Source organism: Talpa europaea, assembly GCF_964194135.1.
Source record: "Talpa europaea genome assembly, chromosome: 2".
Lineage (NCBI taxonomy): Eukaryota > Metazoa > Chordata > Mammalia > Eulipotyphla > Talpidae > Talpa > Talpa europaea.
The window spans coordinates 17,839,776-17,864,325 of NC_140068.1; the positions used below are offsets into that span (position 1 = coordinate 17,839,776).

At 36.3% G+C, this 24,550-nt stretch overlaps 1 protein-coding gene across 3 annotated transcripts in view; it reads right to left on the reverse strand.

Annotated features, from left to right (window-relative positions):
- The window catches only part of VTA1 (vesicle trafficking 1), a gene marked incomplete at both ends in the record, with an annotated part of 43,356 nt that extends 19,090 nt beyond the window's left edge, over positions 1-24,266 (reverse strand). For 2 of the 3 annotated variants that reach the window (XM_084227870.1, XM_084227869.1), the window contains 4 exons: positions 8,531-8,606; positions 9,276-9,403; positions 10,276-10,370; positions 24,155-24,266. In XM_084227870.1, coding sequence (XP_084083996.1) covers positions 8,531-8,606; positions 9,276-9,403; positions 10,276-10,370; positions 24,155-24,266 — 411 coding nt within the window. The remainder of the gene's footprint in view (positions 1-8,530; positions 8,607-9,275; positions 9,404-10,275; positions 10,371-24,154) is intronic. The other variant, XM_084227871.1, reaches the window with a different exon arrangement.
- Positions 24,267-24,550: the final 284 nt, after the last annotated feature.

Here is a 24,550-nt window from a genome sequence, read left to right on the forward strand (position 1 = left end):
TACACTGCTAAGAGGAGCAGCGGGCGAGCCAGGAGAGGTCTGCTGCACCATGTGGATTGCTCCCCGGCTGGCAGGGGTATCAAACCTGTGCTGCAGAGGCTATGGACAGCTTCATATGTTCTATCTTAACCCCTTGCGCCACCAGGGAGGCCCAACAGGCATAAGTCTTTTAAAGAAATGAAAAATATAGTTCTGCTCTTCATTCCTTCCTGTAAATTCAAGTTTCCATCATGCATCTTTTTCCTTTGGCCTGAAAAATGTCCTTTTTAGCAATGAATAAATCTGCCTGAAAATGACTTTCCTTTTACCTTACTTCTTAAGGGTAGCTCTGCTATATATAGAATTCTCACTCAACAGAGTCTTTTGCTTGTTTTTTTCCTTCAGTCTTTAAATATGTCAGTTTCATTATCTTTCAGCTGACACATTTAATAAAATGAGAAGTCAAACATCCGTCAAAGCATTTGTTACCTTGTGCAAAATGCAATGGTTCCCAACACTGCTCAGTCAGGATTTTCTCTTCTATCACTGAACTTCACTAGTTTGATTATGAGTTCTCAGGTATGATTTTCTTTGTGTTTATTTACTTGGAGTTCTCTGAGTGTTTCAGATCTATTACTGCTTATTCACCCATTTTGGAAAATCTATGGTCCTTAATTTCTTCAAATATATTTACTTCTACATTTTCTTTCTTTCTTTTTTTTTTTTTTAATTTTTGGCCATGTGCATTAATTTTATTTTTATTATTTTTTTTTATAGAGGCATGTTTTATTTATTTGTTTGTTTATACATGCACTGGGTACAGTCAGAAGCGCGGGAGGGTGAGAGAATTCACCAGAGCCAGAGCGGGGAGCAGAGCCTGCAGAAGGACCGAAGTACACTGCTGAGGGGAGCAGCGGGCGGCAGGAGAGGTCTGCACGCCATGTGGGACCCTCCTCCGGTGGCCGGGGAGCAGCCGGGAATCAAACCGGCGCCACAGAGGCCACGGGCAGCTTCGCAACCCAGCGCTCAACCGCTGCGCCACTGGGGAGGCCCTACATTTTCTTTCTATTCTCTTTTTGGGAATCTAATTGCACATGTTGGAGCTCCAAATATAGCAGTGGTAATATATAACACCTATCTATTTCTGAATAAAATTCAACTTAATTATTCAATTCAACTTAAGTTTAGGAAGTTTAGGATAGTTTCCATTACAAATTTCATGTATTTGCTGATGTCCTCTCTAAATTTATACTACAACATTATCAACAAATAAAAACAAGAAGTAATTCTTTTAAACATCTACTACAAGCTAGTACTGTGCTAAAAACTTCACATCCATTTTCTCATTTGAAATCCAGGACAACTTACAACTTGACAAGTAAGTGTTAGAAATTTTTTCACCTCAGAGATATGGGAACAAGCAAATAACCTTCTTAGAGTCATACAGTTATAAAGTGGTACAGAACTCTGAGTCTAATGCCCATAGTACTCTTCATCAATACCACATTATACTAACCCTGCCTGCAAAAATATTCCATTTGTTCAGAAATAATTGAATATTAGGTGCAAGGTACTGTTCTTAGCAATTATTATACAGAAGTGAATATAAGATACCTGGAATTATTACTCAAATAAGAGAGAGACTACTACCCTCGTTATTTCCTATTTACTACTGTTAACTTAAGATACAAACCTCCAGTGAACAATGAGAGCACGCAAACCTAAGGAATGGTATACATATGGAACACATGCTTTTCCTATTAGATGGACTTCTCCATCTCTGCCATGGTTTTTCAAGGCAAGCATTAAGATGGTGCTTAATTCAGAACCTTCCAGTGCAAATGAATAAGCTTAAACAGATTATCCTCTTTGTAGTTAGTGCTCCAATAACTCTGCAGTCTCAGACTGGGATATAATCTTTATTTCTGGGGGTAATATTTGGAATCATATTTTTCTGTACTTAAGACATTGCTAGAAGTGAAATCAATTTAAAATATAATTAAAGCAATAATACTGGCCATAAATAGATTACACAGATGCTACAGTAGAAAAACAAAATATTTGTTTTAAACATCCCTTACTTTAAGACACAATATTAAAAATTTTAATATAGTGACTGTATACCTAAAAGTGGGATCATGACTCCAAGACATCTAGAAGCTTACATAATAACAACTTTAATTAAATACTGAGATGGAATTATATAAGGCACAGTTGAAAGTTAAATGTTTACCTAACACAGAGAAGGAAGAGCTGAGTAACAGATGAGTGGCAGAAATACAAAAACAAAACAAAAAACAAAACCTGAAGACTAAGAAAAATATGCAATATTTTGGTTTTGTGCAACTCTGAGTAATGACATGAAATTAAAAAATACCAGGGAATAGGCCAAGAAAAATGCTGTACCTGATATCACGTTTTAGAAGAGTTCTGAGAAAAGTTCTATACAAACAAGTTTGAACATTATTTCCATCTGCAAATAGGAAAGTTAAGCTATAGCAACTTTTGACATATGAACTAAATAGCCACTATTTTCACTCTGAAATTTTACTCAGTATGGAAATTTAATTCCAAAGATGTGAGTAGAATGAGACAAAATCTGCCCCCCTCCTTGTCTTTCAAGGACTTGCTGTATAATTCATCCCCAATGAATCATGTGTGTAAACTTGACTTGTGTAAAACTCAAGTCGATACATTTGCAATGTAATACTCATACAGTTAATACTTTAAATGTGGCAGAGTTAAAATAAAGGAGCAATATATTTAAAGAATAGAATAATGTAGCTAAGACTTGAAGAGAAGGTAAGATTTAGGCAAAGCAGGCTAAAAACACAAACTTCCCATAGGTGCAACTTAAGAGGGCGGTAAGCATGCTTCAAGACAAACATGAAATTGGATTGATAAGATGTAGCCTAAGTAGGAGCCTAAACTTGCTATGCCAAGAAATGCAAAGACCTTGTAGGTTCTTCAAATAACAGTAACAGAGAACAGGCGTAAGAGGAAAAGGGCCCCCAAAGAAAAATAAATTAATAAGGTATATTGCAGTGAGCTAGCTTGTGAACTAGTGGCATTAAAAAAAAATTGGGAAATGAAATAAAATGAATTTAATTAGAAGACTCTAAATCTTTACGAAAGGATGGCTGTTAGGTACTCAGGTCTGCAAGTTACTAACTTCTGCACTGACAATGTCTATACTGCTATTCTATTTTTTCCTACTGGAAATTTGCTCTTTACTATCATAGTTTTTAGTGGTTCTACTTTATATTATCATTTGTATAACTTAGTTTTTCATCTCTTCTTTTAAAATATATTTTTTTTTATTGCAGTAACATTGGTTTACAATAATGTGTATGTTTAGAGGTATAGGATCACACCCCCAGATGTAGTTACAGCTTCTAATCTAAAGCTACTTTTCTCCTGTTCTCTTTATTTCAATGCTTTTTCATCTTTGGCCTTTATTCTCCTTTTCCCATCACTTCTCACAGACCCTCTGGTCCAGGCTACCCACTTTATAGAAAAAAATAAATTCAGAGAAGTAGGTGAAATGACTTCTTGGTTTGGAATTCAGAGGGACTTGGCTCTAACCACTCCCCCCTTCTTCACGATTTATTTACTTATGTATACAAGAACTGGGGTACAGGCCAGAGGTGCAGGGGGGTGAGAGGATTCATCAGAGACAGAGTGGGGAACAGAACAGGCAGATCTACTGAAATACAGTCCTGAGGGGAGCAGTGGGAGAGACAGGAGAGGTCTGCTGCACCATATATGGATCACCTCCCTGCCTTGGGATCGAACTCCTGTTGCAGTAGTTGCGGATGGCTTCATAATGCTGACGTTTAGCCCATGGGCCACCAGGGAGACCCCTACTCTCTCCCTTTCACTGTTACAATAAATTTTCAGAGTTGGTAGAATACTGCTAACATTTTAAAAACAAAAAATAAATTAAAAGCCACTGCTATATTGATTATAAAGGTGATAAAATTAAAAGGTAATTTAAAGATACATAAATAGGGCCTCCCTGGTGGCGCAGTGGTTGAGTGCTGGGCTGTGAAGCTGCCCACAGCCTCTGCAGTGCCTGTTCGATCCCCGGCTGCCAGCGAGGGTCCCATATGGCACGTAGACCTCTCTTGCCGCGCCCGCTGCTCCCCTCAGCAGTGTACTTCGGTCCTTCTGCCTGTTCTGCTCCCTGCTCTGGCTCTGGTGGATTCTCTCACCCTCCTGCGCTGACTATACCCAGTGCTTGTATAAATAAATAAATAAATCTTAAAAAAAAATAATGAAAGGGTTACTGTTTTAAAAAAATAAATAAAAAATAAAAATACATAAATAAATTTAGAGAACAAACAGAATGCCTTTCTCCTCCCCATTTTTTGTTGTTACAGATTTTAGTGTATCTTAAACAGCATTCTTTGAGAAGAAAGGGAAACAACTGTTAGTAAAGAAAGTTTCAGCTTAATTTAAAAAGCTACAGAATAATATCACTCATTTCCCTTATAAATGAATATGTAAGCTATAGCAATTCCTGAAATATACCTACAGGAGTATATATCAAAAGAAAAAAACTCTGCCTACTTGAAATCCTTAATCCTTAAACTCATTCTTTTCCCACCTTTCTGTCTCCTGTCTTCGCCTCTGCTATGTTTTCAAAGTACAGGATGAACTAAAGTCAAAGTGGAAAGGAGGGCATGATTTAAAACCGCTAGGAGCTTTGAATAATCAGTTTACACTCATAGTTTTAAAACTATTTCATCTTTTAAATAGTTACTTTGGAAAAAGAAATGTTAGAACAACTGTGTTTTATTTTCAGGCAAATAGTGCTTAAATCATTAATAAATACAAGTCTTAGATTATCTTAGACATCAGTGAGAACCAATGAGAGAGGACTGAAATTGCTTACTACTTTGCTTATCTGTATCGATAAGAGCTGGTAAAGTCATAGTGAAGAGTGTATTCGTCTCTTTCCTCTCAAGTGGAACATTATTTACAATTATAAAACATTTTAAACCATTATTCTAAAAAACCTAGATCTCAGTAGTAACAACGAAGATGCCATTTCTAGAAATGGAAAATCATGTAACAAAAAACATTGAAAGCAGAGGAAAATAAATCTAAAACAAGACTGATCAAACTGGTTGACTTGACAATTTTGGCTAATCTGACCAGTATTGTATTTAATCCTTGCTGGTTGATTTTATATAGTTAATGGTCAAAAGTCACTTCACTAGCCATATAATAATGGATATGAGAAATATTAATACTGTGAAACATGATAAATTTTGATGGATGGGCACACATACAACTTGTTAGATGTACGAACTTTGCATATTTTTAACTAATATGTAAGTTAGTGAAAAGCATTTATATATTGTGTACTTTGGGACATATTTTCTAATTTAAATATGCACGATTTATATGAAGTCCCTAAGAATAAGTCTCAGCTTCTTCAAGTAATTACGGGGACTTCCTTTTCCTTGCTGGCATTAGAATGTCTTATTCCTATTCTCTGTACCATTTCAGATCCTTTCAGCTATCTGGATCCTTTAACCATCAACACAGATGCAATTTCCTACTTTATTTTGGTAACAGTGCAGGCAGATGGGCATAGGTAACAAGTTGGATGGTGAAAGAGGGAAATAAGAGAGTGCTGACATTTTGGGAAAATTCTCCTCCACTCTTCTACAGATATATTTTAGTATCTGTGGTCTCTAAACTACCCTCCCAACTCCTGTATTAGTCCTCTTATTTGCCCCATTCAAAGTCCCTGCTCTACAATGTTCAAATAACTAAGGAAATTGTTCTTTGTTAAGACACTTAAATATAACCCTAGATTTTTCTTATGAAATGCAGATGAATCATGTACTAATTATGTGTGGAGATATTTATGTGTTCCTTCAGTAAAAACAAAGACAAAACCTACTTTACTCACTTAAGACTTCTGGACGTTTTGTTCTTTTTCCTATGTCTATTACTTTACCTGTTATCTGGACTTTCCATTACTGGAAGTTATAACTTCAAAGGTCTGTGTGTGCTTACTTGTGAGATACGTGGGCAAAGCAACTTCTCAAAGTAAGGACAAGTAGGAGAGAAAGGAGAGTTCTCTAGAAAGTATTTGGCAAACTGATCTGTTGCTTTGTCTTAACAGAATCTTCTATGATATCTTGAATTTCTATCTACTTCTCTAATGTATTCCTTCAGTCACTTCTTACACTGTAAATGCAAGATGTTTATTTGACCATCCTCTCTCTCCTTCAAAATTATCCTCTTACCTGAGGGTTTGTCTAATCACCTAACTTGAACTGTCATCTCTATTTTGTGAATGTCTCAACTATTTATTTCTAAGATCTTGGAAATTTCTTTTTGAATGCCATACTTTAACATTAAATTTTAAAATCTAAGTCTAAACATATTATTTTTCCTGAAATTAAAACCAACTCACCTCGTATAAAGTTCCACAGGAATCGTTTGCTAGTTATTTTGCCAAATCACTGAAGTTCTACTTTATACCAGTTTAGTGTATAGATTTTTACCATGGCATGGTTCTTTATTTAAATGTCACCAACAGAAGATTCCAGGCGCTCTCTTATCAGTCTAATCTGGTTTACAATTTACTTTTCCAATGAGAAGTCTCAATATTTTCCTTTGCCAACCTGGTACTCTCTAAAACCCTACTGAATTATATAAAGCTTCCATAATGTCATATTTAAATCACCTTTGATTCCTCAAGCGTCTAGCACAATGTCTTATACTAGTAATACAGAGAGGAAAGAAAATCCGGATCATTAACAACAAACTGGAGATGGGAGTAGAAAGAGAACCAAATAGAAGATCCATAGGGCTTAAGAATACAATGAGGTGATACTCACTGAGGATTTCAGGTTTTCACATTCCAGGTCTGTTTTTTCTGACACTACTCAGTTTCAAGAAAACTTGACAGCAGTGGCTCTTAATACTCCATATACTAGAGAGTGTTTTAGAAATATCTAGGGGTGGTTTCTGGTTATCTGAATAACTGGGGAATGGGAATGCCGTACGGGCAAGGGCTAGGGATGCCTGATTATTTTGCAATAAAAGGGATGGTCACACTTGGCATAGTTTTAAAATGTTCTGCACAACTCTGCTAATGCAAAAACCCAATTTATAATCATAAAGCCTAAAGCTCACCTTCATTTTATACATAAACATTTTGCAGTTTTGAGACATTGTTTTATAAAATCATAAACATCTCATAGATATACTGTCCTTTGATTTGACTGAAAAGTTAGTATGAGTTGCTCATCACTTTGAAAAAATCATCACAGAAAGCAATGTTCTTCATATATTCAAATCACCATGCCTCTATCAGTTTTATTTGTAGCTCTTTATTTCCTCTTTCTTTTTACATTACTATCTCCCCTCTCAGAAAATAAATCTTCCACAGTGATGGTAAGAAATAGGACAGTGAAAAAAAACCCCACCAAATTCGCAGCAATGACTTTGTCATCTAGCCTCAATTTTCTCATGTATAAGTGAGTATATACTCTGGTTATCTTATAGGGTTATGAGGGAAAAAAAAAACTGATAAAACACCTATGAAGTATCTCATAAAATATCAAATTCTAATATATTTTACAATAGAAACAAATTAGAAGCAATATTTCTGAGTACAATTGAAATAGGAAAAAAAAATCCTAAAAAGTCTGCCTCCAGGGCCTCCCTGGTGGTGCAGGGGTTAAAAACACAGCACAATCAAGCTATCACCAGGCACTGCAACATAAGTTCGATCCTCTGCTAGGGAGCTAACCCACATGGCGCAGCAGACCACTTCTGTGTTGCTGCTGTTACCCTCAGCAGTATATTTCAGTAGATCTGCTATTCTACTCCCCATTCTGTCTCTGGTGAATCCTCTCAACCCCTGCACCTCTGACCTACACCCCATTTGTTGTATGTATAAATAAAATAAATCTTTAAAAAAAAAAAAAAAGAGTCTGCCTCCAGTATGTTTACCAAATAACAGTGTAGAAATTTAACAGCATACAGGATCAGGAATACTTAAACACTTAATAAAATTAAACTCCAAACTTGAGTTGTTCAATTCAGTAGTCATGCATTTGCTAAAGTGTAGTTAAGAACTTACTACAAAAAATAAGGTATATTATGAAAAATAATTTCATCTTTTGTTTTTACTTTTTTTTTTTAAGGATTTATTTATTTATGCATACAAGAGCTGGGGTCAGGCCAGAGGTGTGGGGGGTGGGGTGAGAGGATTCACTAGAGACAGAGTGGGGAATAGAACAGGCAGATTTGAATGACATACACTGCTGAGGGGAGCAGCAGGCAAGATAGGAGAGGTCTGCTGCGCCATGTGGGTGGCTCCCTGGCTGGCCGGGAATCAAACTCCTGCTGCAGTGGCTGAGGACTGCTTCATAGGTTGCATCTTAACCCCTTGCGCCAACAGGGAGTGTTTTTACATTTTAAAATGTGACATGAGGCTTTAAGCAAAGCAGTAACAAAACTGATTAAACAGTAGCAATATTGATCTGGAGATATAAAACAATAAAGAATGTGAACTTACTTCATCCGTGAGCTCTCCAAACACTGTTATGACATCTATTAAAAGACTTGCAGTATAGAAGGACTTAATCATGTTTCTGGAAGAGAAAAGAGTGCTGGTCTAGTTTAAATGAAAACCATATAGTACTACTCACTGGTTATAAGCAAAAATTCCAATGTTTATAAAGTACTCTGAAATTAATGTTTTAAATAAAATCAGAACACAATGGCGCTTCAAGAACACAATGGAGCTTCTTTTGTAATCTCCTTAGAAGTAACAACACATATATAAGTAAATGTTAACAACAAAGTTTTATGGTATACTTCTAATTTTAGAAAATATAATTATAGTGTTACCTGAATCCACATCAATCCATGAATATATATGTATTATTACAAAAATGATATCCCATTTGAATTAGCAGGGTTGGGAATTTTTTAAATCATCATAACTGAACAAGGCTGGTTTTGGATAAAATCCACTCTTATATGCAAGAATGGCTACTTAAGGAATACTTACTGAAAAATGAGTCTGGGCTGGGTAATTTTCAGTTATTTTCTCTAAAAACAAAATTACATTTATAGCCAAAATCATTCTAAGATTCTACAAGTAATTTAAGAAAAAAATATAAATCATTAATTGGGAAGTTAGAAAGTATTCAATACAAATTAAGTAATTCTGGTCATTATTATAATTAAATTACATGTGATATATAAAAGTATTATAATTAAACATGCAATTTTAATTTTCCTCTTTATTTACTTACTTATGAAATCGCCCAGCTCGATCTTCATTATCTGCGTACAAAAACATTTTCAGTGCATAATTCTCCAAATGGGCACAACCAACTATTTCTTGAGTGACAGCTTCATTATCACCCAACTGTTTCTTAAGCTAAAATAAAACCAGATAGAAAGTTTACAGCTTTTAACTCACAAAACTATATGCTTAAGTACAAATAATCCTAATAATCATTATAAGCAAATTATTTACATTCATTTCTATAAATATGTTCTCAATTAAATCTTGTAAAAGACAATTGCTGTTGCAGTCCAAGGTATTTAAAATAAAATTCAACGCTTACAAAATTTTAATGAAATACACTGATATTTTAAAAGTATAATTTAGCTCTAAAAATAAAAATAACCAAGAATAAAAAGATAACACATTTCAGGTACACACACGTAAAGCATCCAAAAAATATTTCCAAATAATGTATTAATTGGAATTAGGAAATTTTATCCTAACCACTTATAATGAAAAAATTTAACTTTCATTTCCATCTCAATTTCCTCTATCAAATATATATAAAAAAAACTAGAAGGATCATTACATCTTAAAATAGTATCACTAGCTAATAGAGCACAATAAAAAAGATATAATTCTAAGTAAGGTATATAATGACAAACTTAGAATTCAGTTATGGAAGCTTAAATTTACAGATATGTATCTCTCAAATTAATACAATTTACAATTATGTAGATTTCCAGGGTCTGTTACTCATGAAAGGATGACTCAAAGGCCATTTATGATAACATGGAACAAGATATAATAATATATGCAATGACACTGGATCTAATTTATGCTTACAACTCCCTTAGCAGTATGATGCAAATAAAAATTTGCGTCTAATTTTTCCTCAGCTATAAAAATGTCGCTGACTGCTGCCAAGGGAAACAACCAGAATAGCAATATGCACATGCATAAATGAAATAAAACGGCATTTTAAGCATTAATCACAAAATAAATTATCAGGATGAACTTACAGCTTCTAACTGATCCATTAGCTTTGATAAAAATTTACGACATTCAGGAGTTTTACTATCAATCTTCATTCCAGTTTGCATCGAATATAAACGACCTATGAAAAAAGAAAAAGTGTTGAATTGGGCTGGCTGCCACTATGATCATGGGCTACAGGTTTAATAAAAGGAGTTCATGTTTCACTATTTTGTGTGTGTGGACAACAATGTGGAAGCTAAAATTGACATATGTTTGTATAAAAGTTTCCTGGGCCTCCCTGGTGGCGCAGCGGTTGAGCGCTGGGTTGTGAAGCTGCCCGCAGCCTCTGCAGAACCGGTTTGATCCCTGGCTGCTCCCGGGCCACCGGAGGAGGGTCCCACATGGCGCGCAGACCTCTCCTACCGCCCGCTGCTCCCCTCAGTAGTGTATTTCATCAGTCTGCCTGTTCTGTTCCCTGCTCTGTCTCTGGTGAATTCTCTCATCCTCCCACGCTTCTGACCATACCCAGTTCTTGTATAAATAAATAAACAAACAAACAAATAAATAAATAAATCTTAAAAAAAAGTCATAAAAGTTTTCTAATTTTTCATTTTTAGTAAATTTTCAAAACCCCCATAAAAATTAAAAAAAAAAAGGAAAATGTGATTTGAGCAATTTCATTTGCTAACATCTTTTTTACGAACAAATTTTAAAATGGGTTTTGTCTAATAAATCATTTAAATTTTAAATAAATTTAGAAGTCAAACTTTTATTTACCCACTTACAAATAAAAAGAACATAAAAGTGTTTTCCAAAGATACAAGCAATTCATGATTACAAATTTTCACTAAATGTTTTCTTTTGATATTTTTATATTAAAAAATAGGACTAGAGCCTACACTCTTAGAAGACTTGCAACTTGAAAGGCTACCAAATGTACAAAAGCACTTGCCAAGTGCCAGATAAGTGATAATGATAAAACATACAATAAGGGCTAAGAAAGTGGGGAATGCAAGCTATTAACTAAGGCTAATAAGGAGAACTGCTATAATGATTTAAGTACACAAGTGAAAAAAATACATATGCTCTTTGAAAGCATTCTAAATAACACCTATGATGCTAACAGGCCAATGCTAAACAGTTTGGGGGTAACTGCTGTTATTATTGGTACATACATATATTGTCTGTAACTTACACTGATCAACATGTTCTGGGGATTTCTGTGAGCACTACAGTGCTCCCCAGTATGGACACACATTCTAACTGAAGCACATTCAGGCAGCAGTTGGATGTTTATTAATACAAATCATGTTGCCAATACCATACCTTCTTGTGCCTACATTCAAGACTACCCTGAGGCAGCTAACAAGATGTGGAACTGCTGGGTCATAGCATGTGTATCTTGTTCTTTGAGAACTACTCTTAAACTCTCCTCCCAAACAGATTACCAACATACAGTTATATCTGCAACACAGACAAGCACTCACTTCCCCCAGACTCATGGAAAAGAAATGGTATCATTAAAACTTCCTGTCACTCTCAGAACTGCAAGTGTTATCTCAGTTTGATTTCCATTTTCACTACAGAAAAGGTATTAGATATTTACTGGATAGCTCTATAACCTCCTTCATGAATAGCTATGAAAACAAAAATCTTCACTTGAATTTTCTATTGGGTTTTTTGCTTTATAACACATTGCCTGTGGCAGGTTCTTTGTAGAGTAGTAAGCAGGGATATAATGTTGCCCCCACCCCTATGAATCTTGTGAACTCTATCCTCTTCCTATGTATTCATCCTTAAATTTGAATTTAAGTACCATGATGATGGCCAATGTATCCCTGGCATGTAGAATAGTGCTTGGCCTTCAGTAAACATTTTCTGGATAGAAAAATAAAAGAACAGCTCATTCTATCCTAATGATTTAAATGTCACTTTTATCATTCATTAACATATGTTAAGTTTTCATGAGACAGAGCCCTCATTTCTGAATACTGGCTATCTTCTGCTTTATCTACTCCAGTTTTATAACATGGCTTGGTATATGAGAGCTACTCTCAGGATTTACAATTCAAATGCACAATTCAAATGTATTACAGTTCAAATTCATAATACATATTTATACCATCTGTATGCATTTTCAGTTTTTTAAAAAGATTTATTTATGCATACAAGAACTGGGGTATAGGCCAGAGGTACAGGGGGATGAGAGGATTCACCAGTCATTACCTGTGTAATCTAACTTCAAGATCCTGACACCCGTATCAAAATCCTTAATAAATAATCCTTCCTTTTTCTAATGATTTGAGATTTCTTTTTTAATATATTTTTTAACATTTCCTACCTATTTGATCTCATTGTTATCTTAGGTCAAATGTCATCTCTTTATGTGATTCTTGTAACTCACACCTTTTCTTCCCTTAATTTCAGTATTTCTTACTGTATTACCCAAAATTTCTGAAGAATTTTAAACATTCTTATTCTTATTTTAAGAGGAGACTTTTAGTTGAGATTAGAGACTGGTAAAGATGAAGTGAGGCATTAAATATTTTTTTAAGAGTTAACTTGAGAAAAACTGATTTGAACTGTACAACACCAAAATCTACCTACAAAATCTACCTACAGAAGCCAGAGGAAAGACTTACATAGAGAAAGTGTGAAAGTGAAGAAAAGATATTATTTGACAGGTTTAAAGGCTAAGCTGTTGTGATTGGCCATCCTCAGTATTTTGATCGGTATTTTTAAGGCATTTGCAGCTTAGATTTCAGTTTGCATATGGAGGCAGTCCAGGGTTAGAGCCTTTAATGACCTCCTTGTTTAATGTAACAGATCATTTCTATGCTGGGTTACTCATATTTCCCCTAATAGAGTCACCACCCTATGCCATATTGAGGCTGAGGCCTTTGAGACCAACCATGATGACAGGGACTGGTAAGAAAATTGGCTGGTGTATGTAGAAGACTATATTAGAATTTTTATTGACATTTTTATTTCATTTTTTAAAGTTTCTATTTTTTATAATATTTTGTTATACATATAGCATTACCACATCAATACATACATGTAATATAAAATATACATAAGAGACTTTAATTCTCTTACGTATAGATGATCAAAAGATTAAGGATCACTATTTCTCACTCTTTTTAATAATAACTACTTTCTTACCCCCATCAGCCCATGCCTTTTCCCTACACCTCATTCCTTCTATGGATATTTCCTTAACTAATGTTTTAGAACAAACTCCTCTCCATATATCTCCTCAGATTCCTCTGCCCTCTGTCTTAAGGTTTTCCTCAATGTATTCGAAATAAATTTCATGCTACTTTCTTTCACTTGATCTGGTTAAGTCTTAAATTGCCATTAATCTTAGGCTCTATCCATCACCTTGAAATTTTCACATGGGTAATCAATACTGCTAGCTGTCTATCCATATTCATTCTTTCCATCTTTACTAACAAGACCCCTCCATCACTAGGGGGTTATAAACTATGAACCCAAGTAGCACATTTCCCACTATTCCTCAAAGCAACAGTCATCTAACTAAGACTAATATGTGAAATTGACTAATACCAGACTAATACCAGAAATTGTTAGGAGAGATTCCTGGAGAATCACCTTAAAAAGGGGAATGATAGCAAGGGAAGATCTTACTGACCCTTTTCCTTTTCTCCTTTCTGCTGCCTGCATTAAAAATAAGGTGACTGAAACACTAGTAGATATCTTGGACCACAAGGCAACTTTGGACATTGTAATCCTGTGCTGGTTTATATATATGAAATTGGAAAGAGCTTGGGTACACCTAATGACTTCATGGAATTGGCACACTTGCCCAGGGCACTGCATCAGATTTTAAGCAAGAGTAAATTCTTATTTTACTTAGCCATTATTATTTCAGATTTTCTGCGTAAGAAAGGAAATCTAATTCTCATGCATACACAGCACCATGTTCTCAATTCTTATTGCTCTCTGACATCCAATAATTGCATATATTCTCCCTTATACACCAGTCACTCTGTAGTTTAATTACCATCTCAAAGTGTCCCATCTCCAAAATCAGCCTATCAAGCATCCCACTGTAAACCCAATTTCCTTTTCATCCAATATTCAATTATACCTATCACAATGGGTTTCCTGTTACCCATTTCTCTATAATTCGTCTTCTCTCCTTTAATGATTCTGCAACCAAATTTGATTTTACAATACAGTAAGCTCTTACTTATTGACAGGGTCTTAGGAACTGAGACTGTAGTGAAGCCAATTTACGGCGGCAACTTGATATAAACGAGACCAAACTTCCTGAAGTATGTTTCTGGTCACAAAAACGTCACCAAACTTCTAAAGAAACAAAAACTTCTAAGATTCAATACTAATTTGTATTCATTCATTCCTCACTCACTTTCCAACCCCTTATTCCAATGTAGGGTCACAGGTGGCCAAAACCTATCCTGGTCTCCTAGGGCACTGGGTGGAACCAACCCTGGACAGGACACTCTTTCATCGAGGGGCACAAGCAAACCCTCACTCGCTCTGACTGGGAAAATTTAGACAGAGCAGTGAACGTAGTGCGCTCATCTTTTAAATGTGGGAGGAAACTGAATACCCAGAGAAAATCCTTGCAGACATAGGGGGAATGTGCCAAATCTACACTGCTCCAAGTTGGGAATTGATTTTTTTCCCTTATAAATATAATAATAAACCTATGTTGAACAAAACGACATTATTCAAAAACCTGCTATATTTTTTCCTAGAACTTTACTGCCCTATATCTTTCTTCCCCTGAATATTTTTATTACAGTCCTCTGGCAAAAGCATACTCATATAATAAACTCAACTACCTTCTTTCTCGATGCCTACACACAAGCAGCAGAGACCAGTGGAAGTTCAGCATCACTACAAATCTAATTATCAACCTCAAATGAACTTAATTCTTGCCCTCTCAACCTCCCAAATATAATTTTCAAATATAATTTAATATTTTTAAAAACAACAACGTTACACACGGAAAAAATTTAACAGAAGTCAATCCACACATAAGATTAGGCAGCATCATAATATGAGGAAACAGTAACAGATAATTTCATTTTCTTAAGAGGTCCTTCTCCATATTTTCTTACCATGGTGGTGAACGCTGTGTGAATCCTACCATCCATAGAGGTAGGATGTCAGCTACTTGGTAAACCATTTTGGGGTTTACATGGCTATCCAGCATAGAAAGTAAAGCTAACCCTTAGATTCACCTTATGGACACTTTATGGTGGCCGTCTCAGCACTCAACCACCATGCAGACATGTAGAAAAGTAATTCAGTGCTTTCTTGTTATTAAGCAAAAATGATTTATTCCTTTGTAAAAAGTAGTTCTCAGTTTCTAACATTTTACTCCTATTTCTTTGCTTACAATAAAAATGGAGAATGAATACATACTTTGAACAAAATTCAAATTATTCCCACTTCACTATGCCCACAAGTATCATTATCCTTCCTCACAAGATAAACAAAAATATTGGCTTTATGTCCCTTAAAGCCACAATATAGCGACACTTAAAGTACAGTCTAATGACAATATAGTTTACTGGTCCTGCATATGTGCATTTTTTTCTTGGTTAACATGAATATTTAGTCTTATAAACAAGGGTATTATAGTATAATAATACCTATAATTGAAGAATGAGTTCATCTCAGAATTGGAAAGATTTACAATAAAAATTACTCTGGCTTTTACATTTTACATTATCTTATGTGGCATATAATTTTTAAATTTAGAAAATGTACCACAAGATATATTCTCTAATATTAATATAAGTAAAAAGACTTAAATCTACTTATGAAAATAAATACTTTTACTTTTACCATGAGGCTGGATAAAAGGATCACTTTCAGTAGAACTCTGTTCGAGACAAGTAATTCATTGTAGCAGCGGCAACATGATGAAAAATTAATGTCTAACATGGAAAACTACCTACTAAAACAGAACAAATAAATGTGTAGCTAAAATCATCTATAAGAAATTATATTTGACTTATTCATCAAGGAAATGTTTTTATTTTTATGAATAAATATTATTTGAAGATGAGTAATGAGGCATATTTGCAAAAGGATTAAATACTTTCTGATCCAACTTTAATTTAATGTGAGGCATTTAGGAGACAAACATTTATTAATCCTGAAGATATGTGTAATTCAAAGTTCCATAAAATCTAAACACTAACAGTCAACCAAATCCTTGCTTATCCTTGAGAAATACGAAAATATGAAATGCAAAATATAAATATGCAAAAAAGATAGAAAAGCTATAGTGAAAAATTATGCTTTAATATGTTAATAAATGCGGCAAAATAGGGATAACTATGATTTGTACTGATGCTCAAAAGCAATTCTTGGGCCTCCCTGGTGGCGCAGCGGTTGAGCGCTGGGTTGCGAAGCTGCCCGCAGCCTCTGCAGTGCCGGTTCGATCCCAGGCTGCTCCCCGGCCACCAGAGGAGGGTCCCACATGGCGCGCAGACCTCTCCTGCCGCCCGCTGCTCCCCTCAGCAGTGCACTTCGGTCCTTCTGCCTATTCTGCTCCCTGCTCTGGCTCTGGTGAATTCTCTCACCCTCCCGCGCTTCTGACTGTACCCAGTGCTTGTATAAATAAATAAATCTTAAAAAAAAAAAAAGCAATTCTTATCCCAATGAATACAGTGCAATGTATCGCTCTATTAATTTATTAACAAACAATAATCTGTCTGCCATATGGCTAGTATTACCTTTTGTGAAAAACTTCTGAATCAAAGATTGAAAAGAAAGTTTGAGTGCATGTCTACTAAAAAAGGGTATTTGCTTCATGCTGATATTTTTGGATTTCTGTTATAGTATAGCAGCTTTAGCTACGAGCTATTCCTGAACTCCTACTAAGACTGTTCTGGTATCTAGCAAACATTAGGTGACTTACTTAATTATTAAAATGAGGCCATAGATTCCAATTCTGGCCATAATGGAGTAACTATATTTACCATCTTGCTAATAAACAACAAAAACGAAGGTGGACAAATATATGAAACAAGTTTTCTGACAATGGAAACAGCAGAAGACCATAACCATGGAGAAAGGGAACAAATGAGGGGACACCAGTGATCTGCCAGCATTCCACAAAAAAGGGGAAAAAAAATCACTCCACTGTCTTAAACTTGTCTGGCTTTAAGAAAGCCCGATTTCTGTGTGACTAACAACAGTAAAACAACTGATTATTCATGCTAATATGCATATGACCTACCAACACCAATGAAGAAACCCAGTATTATTTTGTCTTTAATTAATCTAAATTAAAATTTTACACTTTTATGTCTAGTAACATCGCCAAACTGAAACAACCATATATAGTTACAACTTGCTGGATAACTGTTTTTCTCTATTATCATATAAACAATGACTCTCAAGAACATGTATACATGGTCGTGGAATGTTTACTAATTGTACAATATCACCCCCTAGAGGAAACTTCAGAAAACTAAACTTGAAATTTGACAGGTCTAGTTCAGCAAATATGAAAGGATATGTCTTTATGGGCTTAGCTTTTCTACAGCGCCAAACCTGATAGAATCAACATATTAATCATATAGTGTCTGTGTTCAGTAGAAACTCAAATATTTTCTGGCCGCTTTAAAGAAAAAAAAAATAAACATATAATGCTCAGAATTATATTGTTAATGACATCAAGTCTGTCTTGTTTCCTCCCTCCACTTACCAGAATCTCTCAAATTATTGCAATGGCATTTTGTCAGGCCCTTCCTCCCCCTTTCAACAATTTAAACTAGTTCCTTTGCTCACTCACTCTGTAACTGGTTTTCTAATTATTACCAATTATCAACAATCTTCCATACAACCATTGATCATGAGGCATCTGTCATTCAGGTCTTGTTCATCACTTACTAAAATTATAGAAGGATAGGGACAACTGTTGGGATGCATTCAGATATCCTGAAGGAAAGCTGTTACAAATGCCAAGAGCTACATGTGTTAGTTGTCCAGCTTCTTTATTCGCTGACTATAGGACCAAAGTGCCCTCCAGGGACCACTATGGCCTTAAAATAAGGTCAAATTAAACAATTTTTTGAGCAGCTATTCTTTATTATGTAATTATCTTTCGTGGTCTAGCACTGTCTGGCAGTGTAAATAAATAAAGAGTACCCTGGGTGCAAGCATTCTAAGTTTACAGTCTAGAAGGGACGACAGGCAAATGAAAAACTATTAAGGTAAAGTCACACAAGGCACAAAGGAGACAAAGAGGAGCAGCACCTTAAAACTAGTGAGAAAGTGAAATTTCATCTAGCACCTCCAGGATAAAATAGATTAGATTAGGGTGGTGAGAAAGAGGTGTCAAGGCAGAGGAACAGGATGCTGGAAGACTTGGAGAATAAGAGGAAGAAAGGCTCACTGAAATGAAATTCAGTTTGATTAAAACTATAAAAGATGGGCGCCTCCCTGGTGGCACAGGCGGTTGAGCGCAGCGCTGTCTGAAGCCTCTGCAGTGCGGGTTCGAACCTGGCTGACCTTGGAGATACCCACATGGCACGGCAGACCTCTCCTGCCTCGCCCACTGCTCCCTTCAGCAGTGTGTTTCAGTCGGTCAGCCTGTTCTGTTCCCCACTCTGAATCTTCTCATCCTCCCACATATGGCCTGTACCCCAGCTCTTGTATGCATAAATAAATCTTTAAAAAACAAACAAAAACTATAAAAGATGGTTCAGAGTTCAAATGATAAAAGGCACTTATATATTCTTCTGACATATGGGGATACTAGAGGTGACTAAAGTTTTTTTTTGCTATTTAATACAAGCTACAACTTCTCTAATCCCTAAACGCAAAAAGTAAAAAAAAAAAAAAAATTTAAAGATTCATTTATTTATACATACAAGAGCTGGGGTGCAGGCCAGAGATGTGGTGGGTGAGAGGATTCACCAGAGACAGAGTGGGAAACAGAACAGGCAGACTGACCAAAGTACACTGCTGAGGGGAGCAGCGGGCAAGACATGAGAGGTCTGCTGCACCATGTGGGTTGCTCCCTGGCCTGCTAGGGATGGAACTTGTGCTGCAGAGGCTGAGGATTGCTTCATAGTCTGGTGCTTACCCCCTTGTGCCACAGGGAGGCCCTAAAATTTTTTTTTTAATGGAAATGCATCTTAAAATGAGTCATAGCACAGATCTATGAATCAATATGATTTATGGTCATAATAAACCAGTAGAGTATCAATTCTATTCGTATTTTCATATTTATGAATTTAACATAGATGAAAATTTATTCCTATAAAGCGAAGATAGAATAGAAATTTTATCATAATAAAAATAACTGAAATTTTTCAATTTCTTCTGACCTAAAACTATGTATCCCCTATTATCAAATAATATTTTTAATAATCTTAGTTGAATTTCAATTAGGTCTATCTCAAATTCTGTTTAAAAACAAGAAAAGGAGGGCCTCCCCTGGTGGTACAGGCAGTCGAGCGCAGCGCTGTGAAGCTGTCCACAGCCTCTGCAGCACCAGTTTGATCCTGGCTGGCCAGTGAGGGTCCCATATGGCACAGCAGACCTCTCCTGTTTCACCCACTGCTCCCCTCAGCAGTGTATTTCACCAGTCTGCCTGTTCTGTTCCCAGATTTGTCTCTGGTGAATCCTCTCACCCTCCCGCGGATCTGGCATGTACCCTGGTTCTTGTATAAATAAATAAATCTTAAAAAAAAAAAAAGATATCATCCATCATTAAAGTTACTCATTTTCTCAATTTCTGTGATGTTTACAATAAAAGGTCAGTATTTTCTCTCTATCAGAAGCTTCTTGTTTATCCTAAGATAATGAGATTGGGCAAACCAAAATGCTGTTAATCTCAAAATTCCTTCTCAAAAAAAAATGTGTAAATATTTTTATGTTATGTTTTAAATATATTTTTGAAAAAAAAAAAAAAAGCTCAGAGCTCAAGATTTACTCTAGTTAGTTACAGGAAAGTAAATGTCCACCATATTACATAAATGGCAAATCAGTTGTCAGTGCCAAACCAATCGGCCAATGGAAGCTTATTTTTTCAGCAAGTCATGACTTTAATTTTCCAGTTTTAATAAATGTTAGCAAGTACCCAAATGCCCCACTCATTTCTGCATTTTAATTCTAAACCTGTGATAAGCCACAGACCATTACATGAGCTGGTCATTTGGATGAAACAGGCACTGCCCCCTTCAGCATTTCTCTTCTGCTCTTAGCTCAGGAATGCTATTCCTTAATAATGAGCAGAGAACAAATAGGCCAGATCATATAATGAAAATGTTTACCATTTTGGTAATTCAGAATACTCCAACACAGGTCAATTTTTAACAAGCAGCATTACCCTTAAGAGTTACACATATAAGTGTAAGACTTATAGTCTAAAAGAAGGGAATGGTGCTTCCATACCTTATCCCCAACTAACCCTCCCAATGCCCTTTTTCCACATGACCTTGGCCCCACAATGCCCTCTGGCTAAACCTCTAGCTAAAACCCAAAATGATGAAACAATGGATTCTAAGAATAATTCATCTTCTCAGATTCTTTCCAGAACAATTATTCCTAAAAAAGACAAACCCCAGGTAACTCCTCCCTGCTCTAATAAAAAGTCCCACCCCTTCCCTCCCAATTAGAATGTTCCTTTGACTTCCTTTCTCATGCCCAGCATTTTGTAATAAAGGCTTATTCTTTGCTCTGGTTGATTTTCTTGCATACAAGATAGGGAAAGAGAAGCAGCCCTACTTAATGCTTTAATTAATGGATGTTTCACTTAACACCAGTAATTGAAATAACCCTTTTCCCTGGAGAATTTTCTACCTTTCTCTCCAGGGCAATACACCACAAAAGCACTCATGAGACATGACAGCACATCTTCTGTAAGGCAGAAGAAAGGCAATTGTGAACAGGATGTGGGGAAGAGAAGCAGCACACCGCTTTGCAAAGAAGCTTTGTCAGGAAAGAAACATGGAAGTTGAGAATATGGAAACTGATTCCTGTAGAATTACTTGTATACTAAAGTTTATATAGCACTTGTTTAGTGTGATTAGCGCAAAAATTGTAAGAAAAAAAGTAATCTATCTGCAGTATTCTATTAAACAGCAGAATCAGACCCACAAATAAAGAAGCTAAGGGAGTTATCACACAGCAAATAATAAGTATTTTCAAAGTATTTACAGAAACTGGAGTGTTAAAAGAATATGGTAACAAAAGACTAACTACAATAATTTGAAATCAAAAAAGAACATCTAGGAATAAAATACGAAAGCAGGAATAAATGTATTATACAATAGGACATATGAAGAGAACATAGAACAAGGCACAGAGAGACAAAGGGAGGAAAACTGTGAAAATGACACAAACAAGTTGAAGGAGTAAAGTTCAACATATAGCTAATCAAAATTTCACTACAGAATAGGTAGTAGAGACTCAATACCTGAACAGATTAGCAGTAAATTCCCAGAATTTTTAAGACACCCAACCAGAAGTTCAGAAAGTCAAAATCTCAAGGTACATAAAAATAAATCAAGGCCTAGAAAATCAGAAAGTCAGTCATAAAGTAGAAATTGATAAATTACTATTTTAAAGTTAAGGACTTAGAACATTAAAGAACTTCACAGTGACAAATCAGATCATGAATTTGAAAAAGAAATTGCAATGCATGTAACAAAGGATTATTAGTGTCTAGGTTATTAAGAAAATAAGTATTTCAAAAGTGAATCACAAATGGTTAGTGAACATATGAAGAGATGCTCAAACTCCCTGACTCAAGGGTTTGCAAATTTTAATCCAGTAAGAAACCCATTCACACCCATCACATTAGCAAAAAGTCATTGTAGTAATGTTACATATGATGTCTACAGTAGTGTTCACTTTGCCATTCCCAAAACTCTATACATACAGTATATATGTTCTTTAAAATGTCTGTGTTATATAAAAGTGTTTTTAATGCTATTTGGACTCAGCAATGAAAGTGTTCGTGACTCTGGCGAGAGGAATTTCAGTGAAATTACTGGCATAAAAACCATACTGTAATGGGCTGAAAAGATTCAGTAAGATAAGGACGCATAGACAACCTCAATTATTTCAAACTTATTTATACAACATATTAAAAAACTGTGTGTGCAGACAGGTCGGTAACTAACAGTCTGACATCCCTTAGGGGGATGTCATAGTGACAACTTCTTTTATTTTTTAAATTTTTTTAAAATAAAGAAAACCAAGGCATGTTTAGAAAAAGAGCAAGAGAGAGGATAATGACACCGGATATAAAGGGCTCCTGGGTAGTCACAAAGGTGTATAACAGAGCATCCATGAATTAGTTTATTCCATGAATAGGGATTAGTTTGACACAGGAACAAGGGTTCCTATTTCATTGTTATAAGAAAACTCTATGCACTCCATTTACAATTGTCTCTTCAATCCTCTTTAATGCAAACCTCTGACTCAGGACTTTTGTACTTAACAATTCCCTTTTTGGAGAATATACTTTTCCAGATGAAGCAAGGCCTGCATTTTACTTCTTTCAAGTCTTTGCTCAGAAATGAACTGAGTGAAGCATTTCCTGATCACTTTGAAAGTGAAATCCCCTACAGAACTCCCCCCCCCCCATTAGTGCTAGTCCTCATTCTCTCTCCTTTTTATTTTACTTCATAACCTTCTAATATTTGATATAATATACCCATTGTATTGTTTGGTAAACTCTGTAAATACAGGAAATGTAGCCAAACCACCACATAATATTTGATCCATACAGAAGTTCAATAAATACATGCTGAATGGATGATTCATGATCCCTGCTTGAGGAACCTGAAGAACAAGTGTAACAGAATTAACATTATAAGACTTGAGCAAAATAAGAGAAAGCCTAGAGACTAATTCACTACCTACTTCTGACACTGAGTTAGATGAACAATGAGTTGCATCTGATTACACAGGTGATATGTGAGTTAGCCGGCCAAGTGGAGAACAGGTAGACATTCTAAGAAAACAGAAGTTGGCAAGGCCTGAACATGTGAGAAATGCAAATGAGATACATCTGGAGTAGCAGGGATGACAAGACATCAATTTTAGCTTAACCTTGTAATGTATACAACGGGAGATACATTATATGAGTTTCTCAACTCTAAAAACCCTTGAGAGTAGTTGCAGTTGCTCGGTCACTTGTTTTATTTGCAGTGAAATTATAATACGGGACGTAAAATAAAGTATATATAAAACTGCTGCAGCTCCTCTCTCCACCACAAAGGAAAATGTTTGACCAAGCTTATCCGTGTTTACTATCAACTGCAGATTATATGTATCACAATCAATCCTAGTGAGCGTATTACTTCCAAAGGTCTCACCCTAGGAAAAGTTCATCGGTGGGAGAGCAGTTTGTATGCAAAAGGGAAAATGGTCAAATGCAAGTGATGGTAGGAGACACTTCTTTTAACCATTTATGAGTTTCTGAGTAAGTCTGCGTGTTACAATTAAGCTGAAATTACTGTTTACAGCTAGTCTTCCTTTTATCCACATCCCTCCAGTCTCTGTGATTCTCATCACCTTTGTTTCAACGCGAACTCATACTCAAGCACCCAGGTTGTTTTGGGGATTCCCTGGCTGAGACAGGAGGCTCTTGCGTAGACACAGAAAGGCACCGGGCAGCCGTGCCAGAGTTCATCGACCCATGGACTCAGTTTAGGCACATTTACGCTCGAGAGAGGAGGCTCAGTGGGCACCATGATGCTTTTAGAGTTCTGCCTTTCGGGAGCAGGAGGTCGGGATTTTTGAGAAGCGCGGAGTCCCGAGGTGTTCTCAGGCCCCGCCAGAGGTCAGAGCTCAAATCTAAAGCCGGGGGGCGGGGCCTACCCCCCAAACCAAGGGGTGATGCGTGAGCCCGGAGGGTAAGGAGACGCGGGGTCACTCAAAAAGACTCACAGTAATAGGCCACCACAGGGTCCCGCTTGTCATGCTCCTGAGCCGTCCTCAGATGATGCTGTATGCTCTTAAATTGTGGGGGGAGTGGGGGTAGCGGAGCAAGCGCCGCCATCTCCACTCCAGGGATCACCACTTCCTACTCGCGCTCCACCGACATTTCCGCTTCCGTCTGGAGCGTCGCGCGCAGGATCGCGCAAGGCAAGTCCCGCCCACTCCCCCCGTTGCTCAGCGACAGCAAGTCAACTACGGGTTCTCATCAGGGACAATCTCTGTGTGCCAGCGCTTAGTGGTTACTACGCCTTTGACACCTCCGCCCTCTGCTGGTGGAAAGAGAAGACAATGTTTTTCACTTTTTTTTGTTTGATTCTTGGGAACAAAAGGAAGGATAAGAAAGGG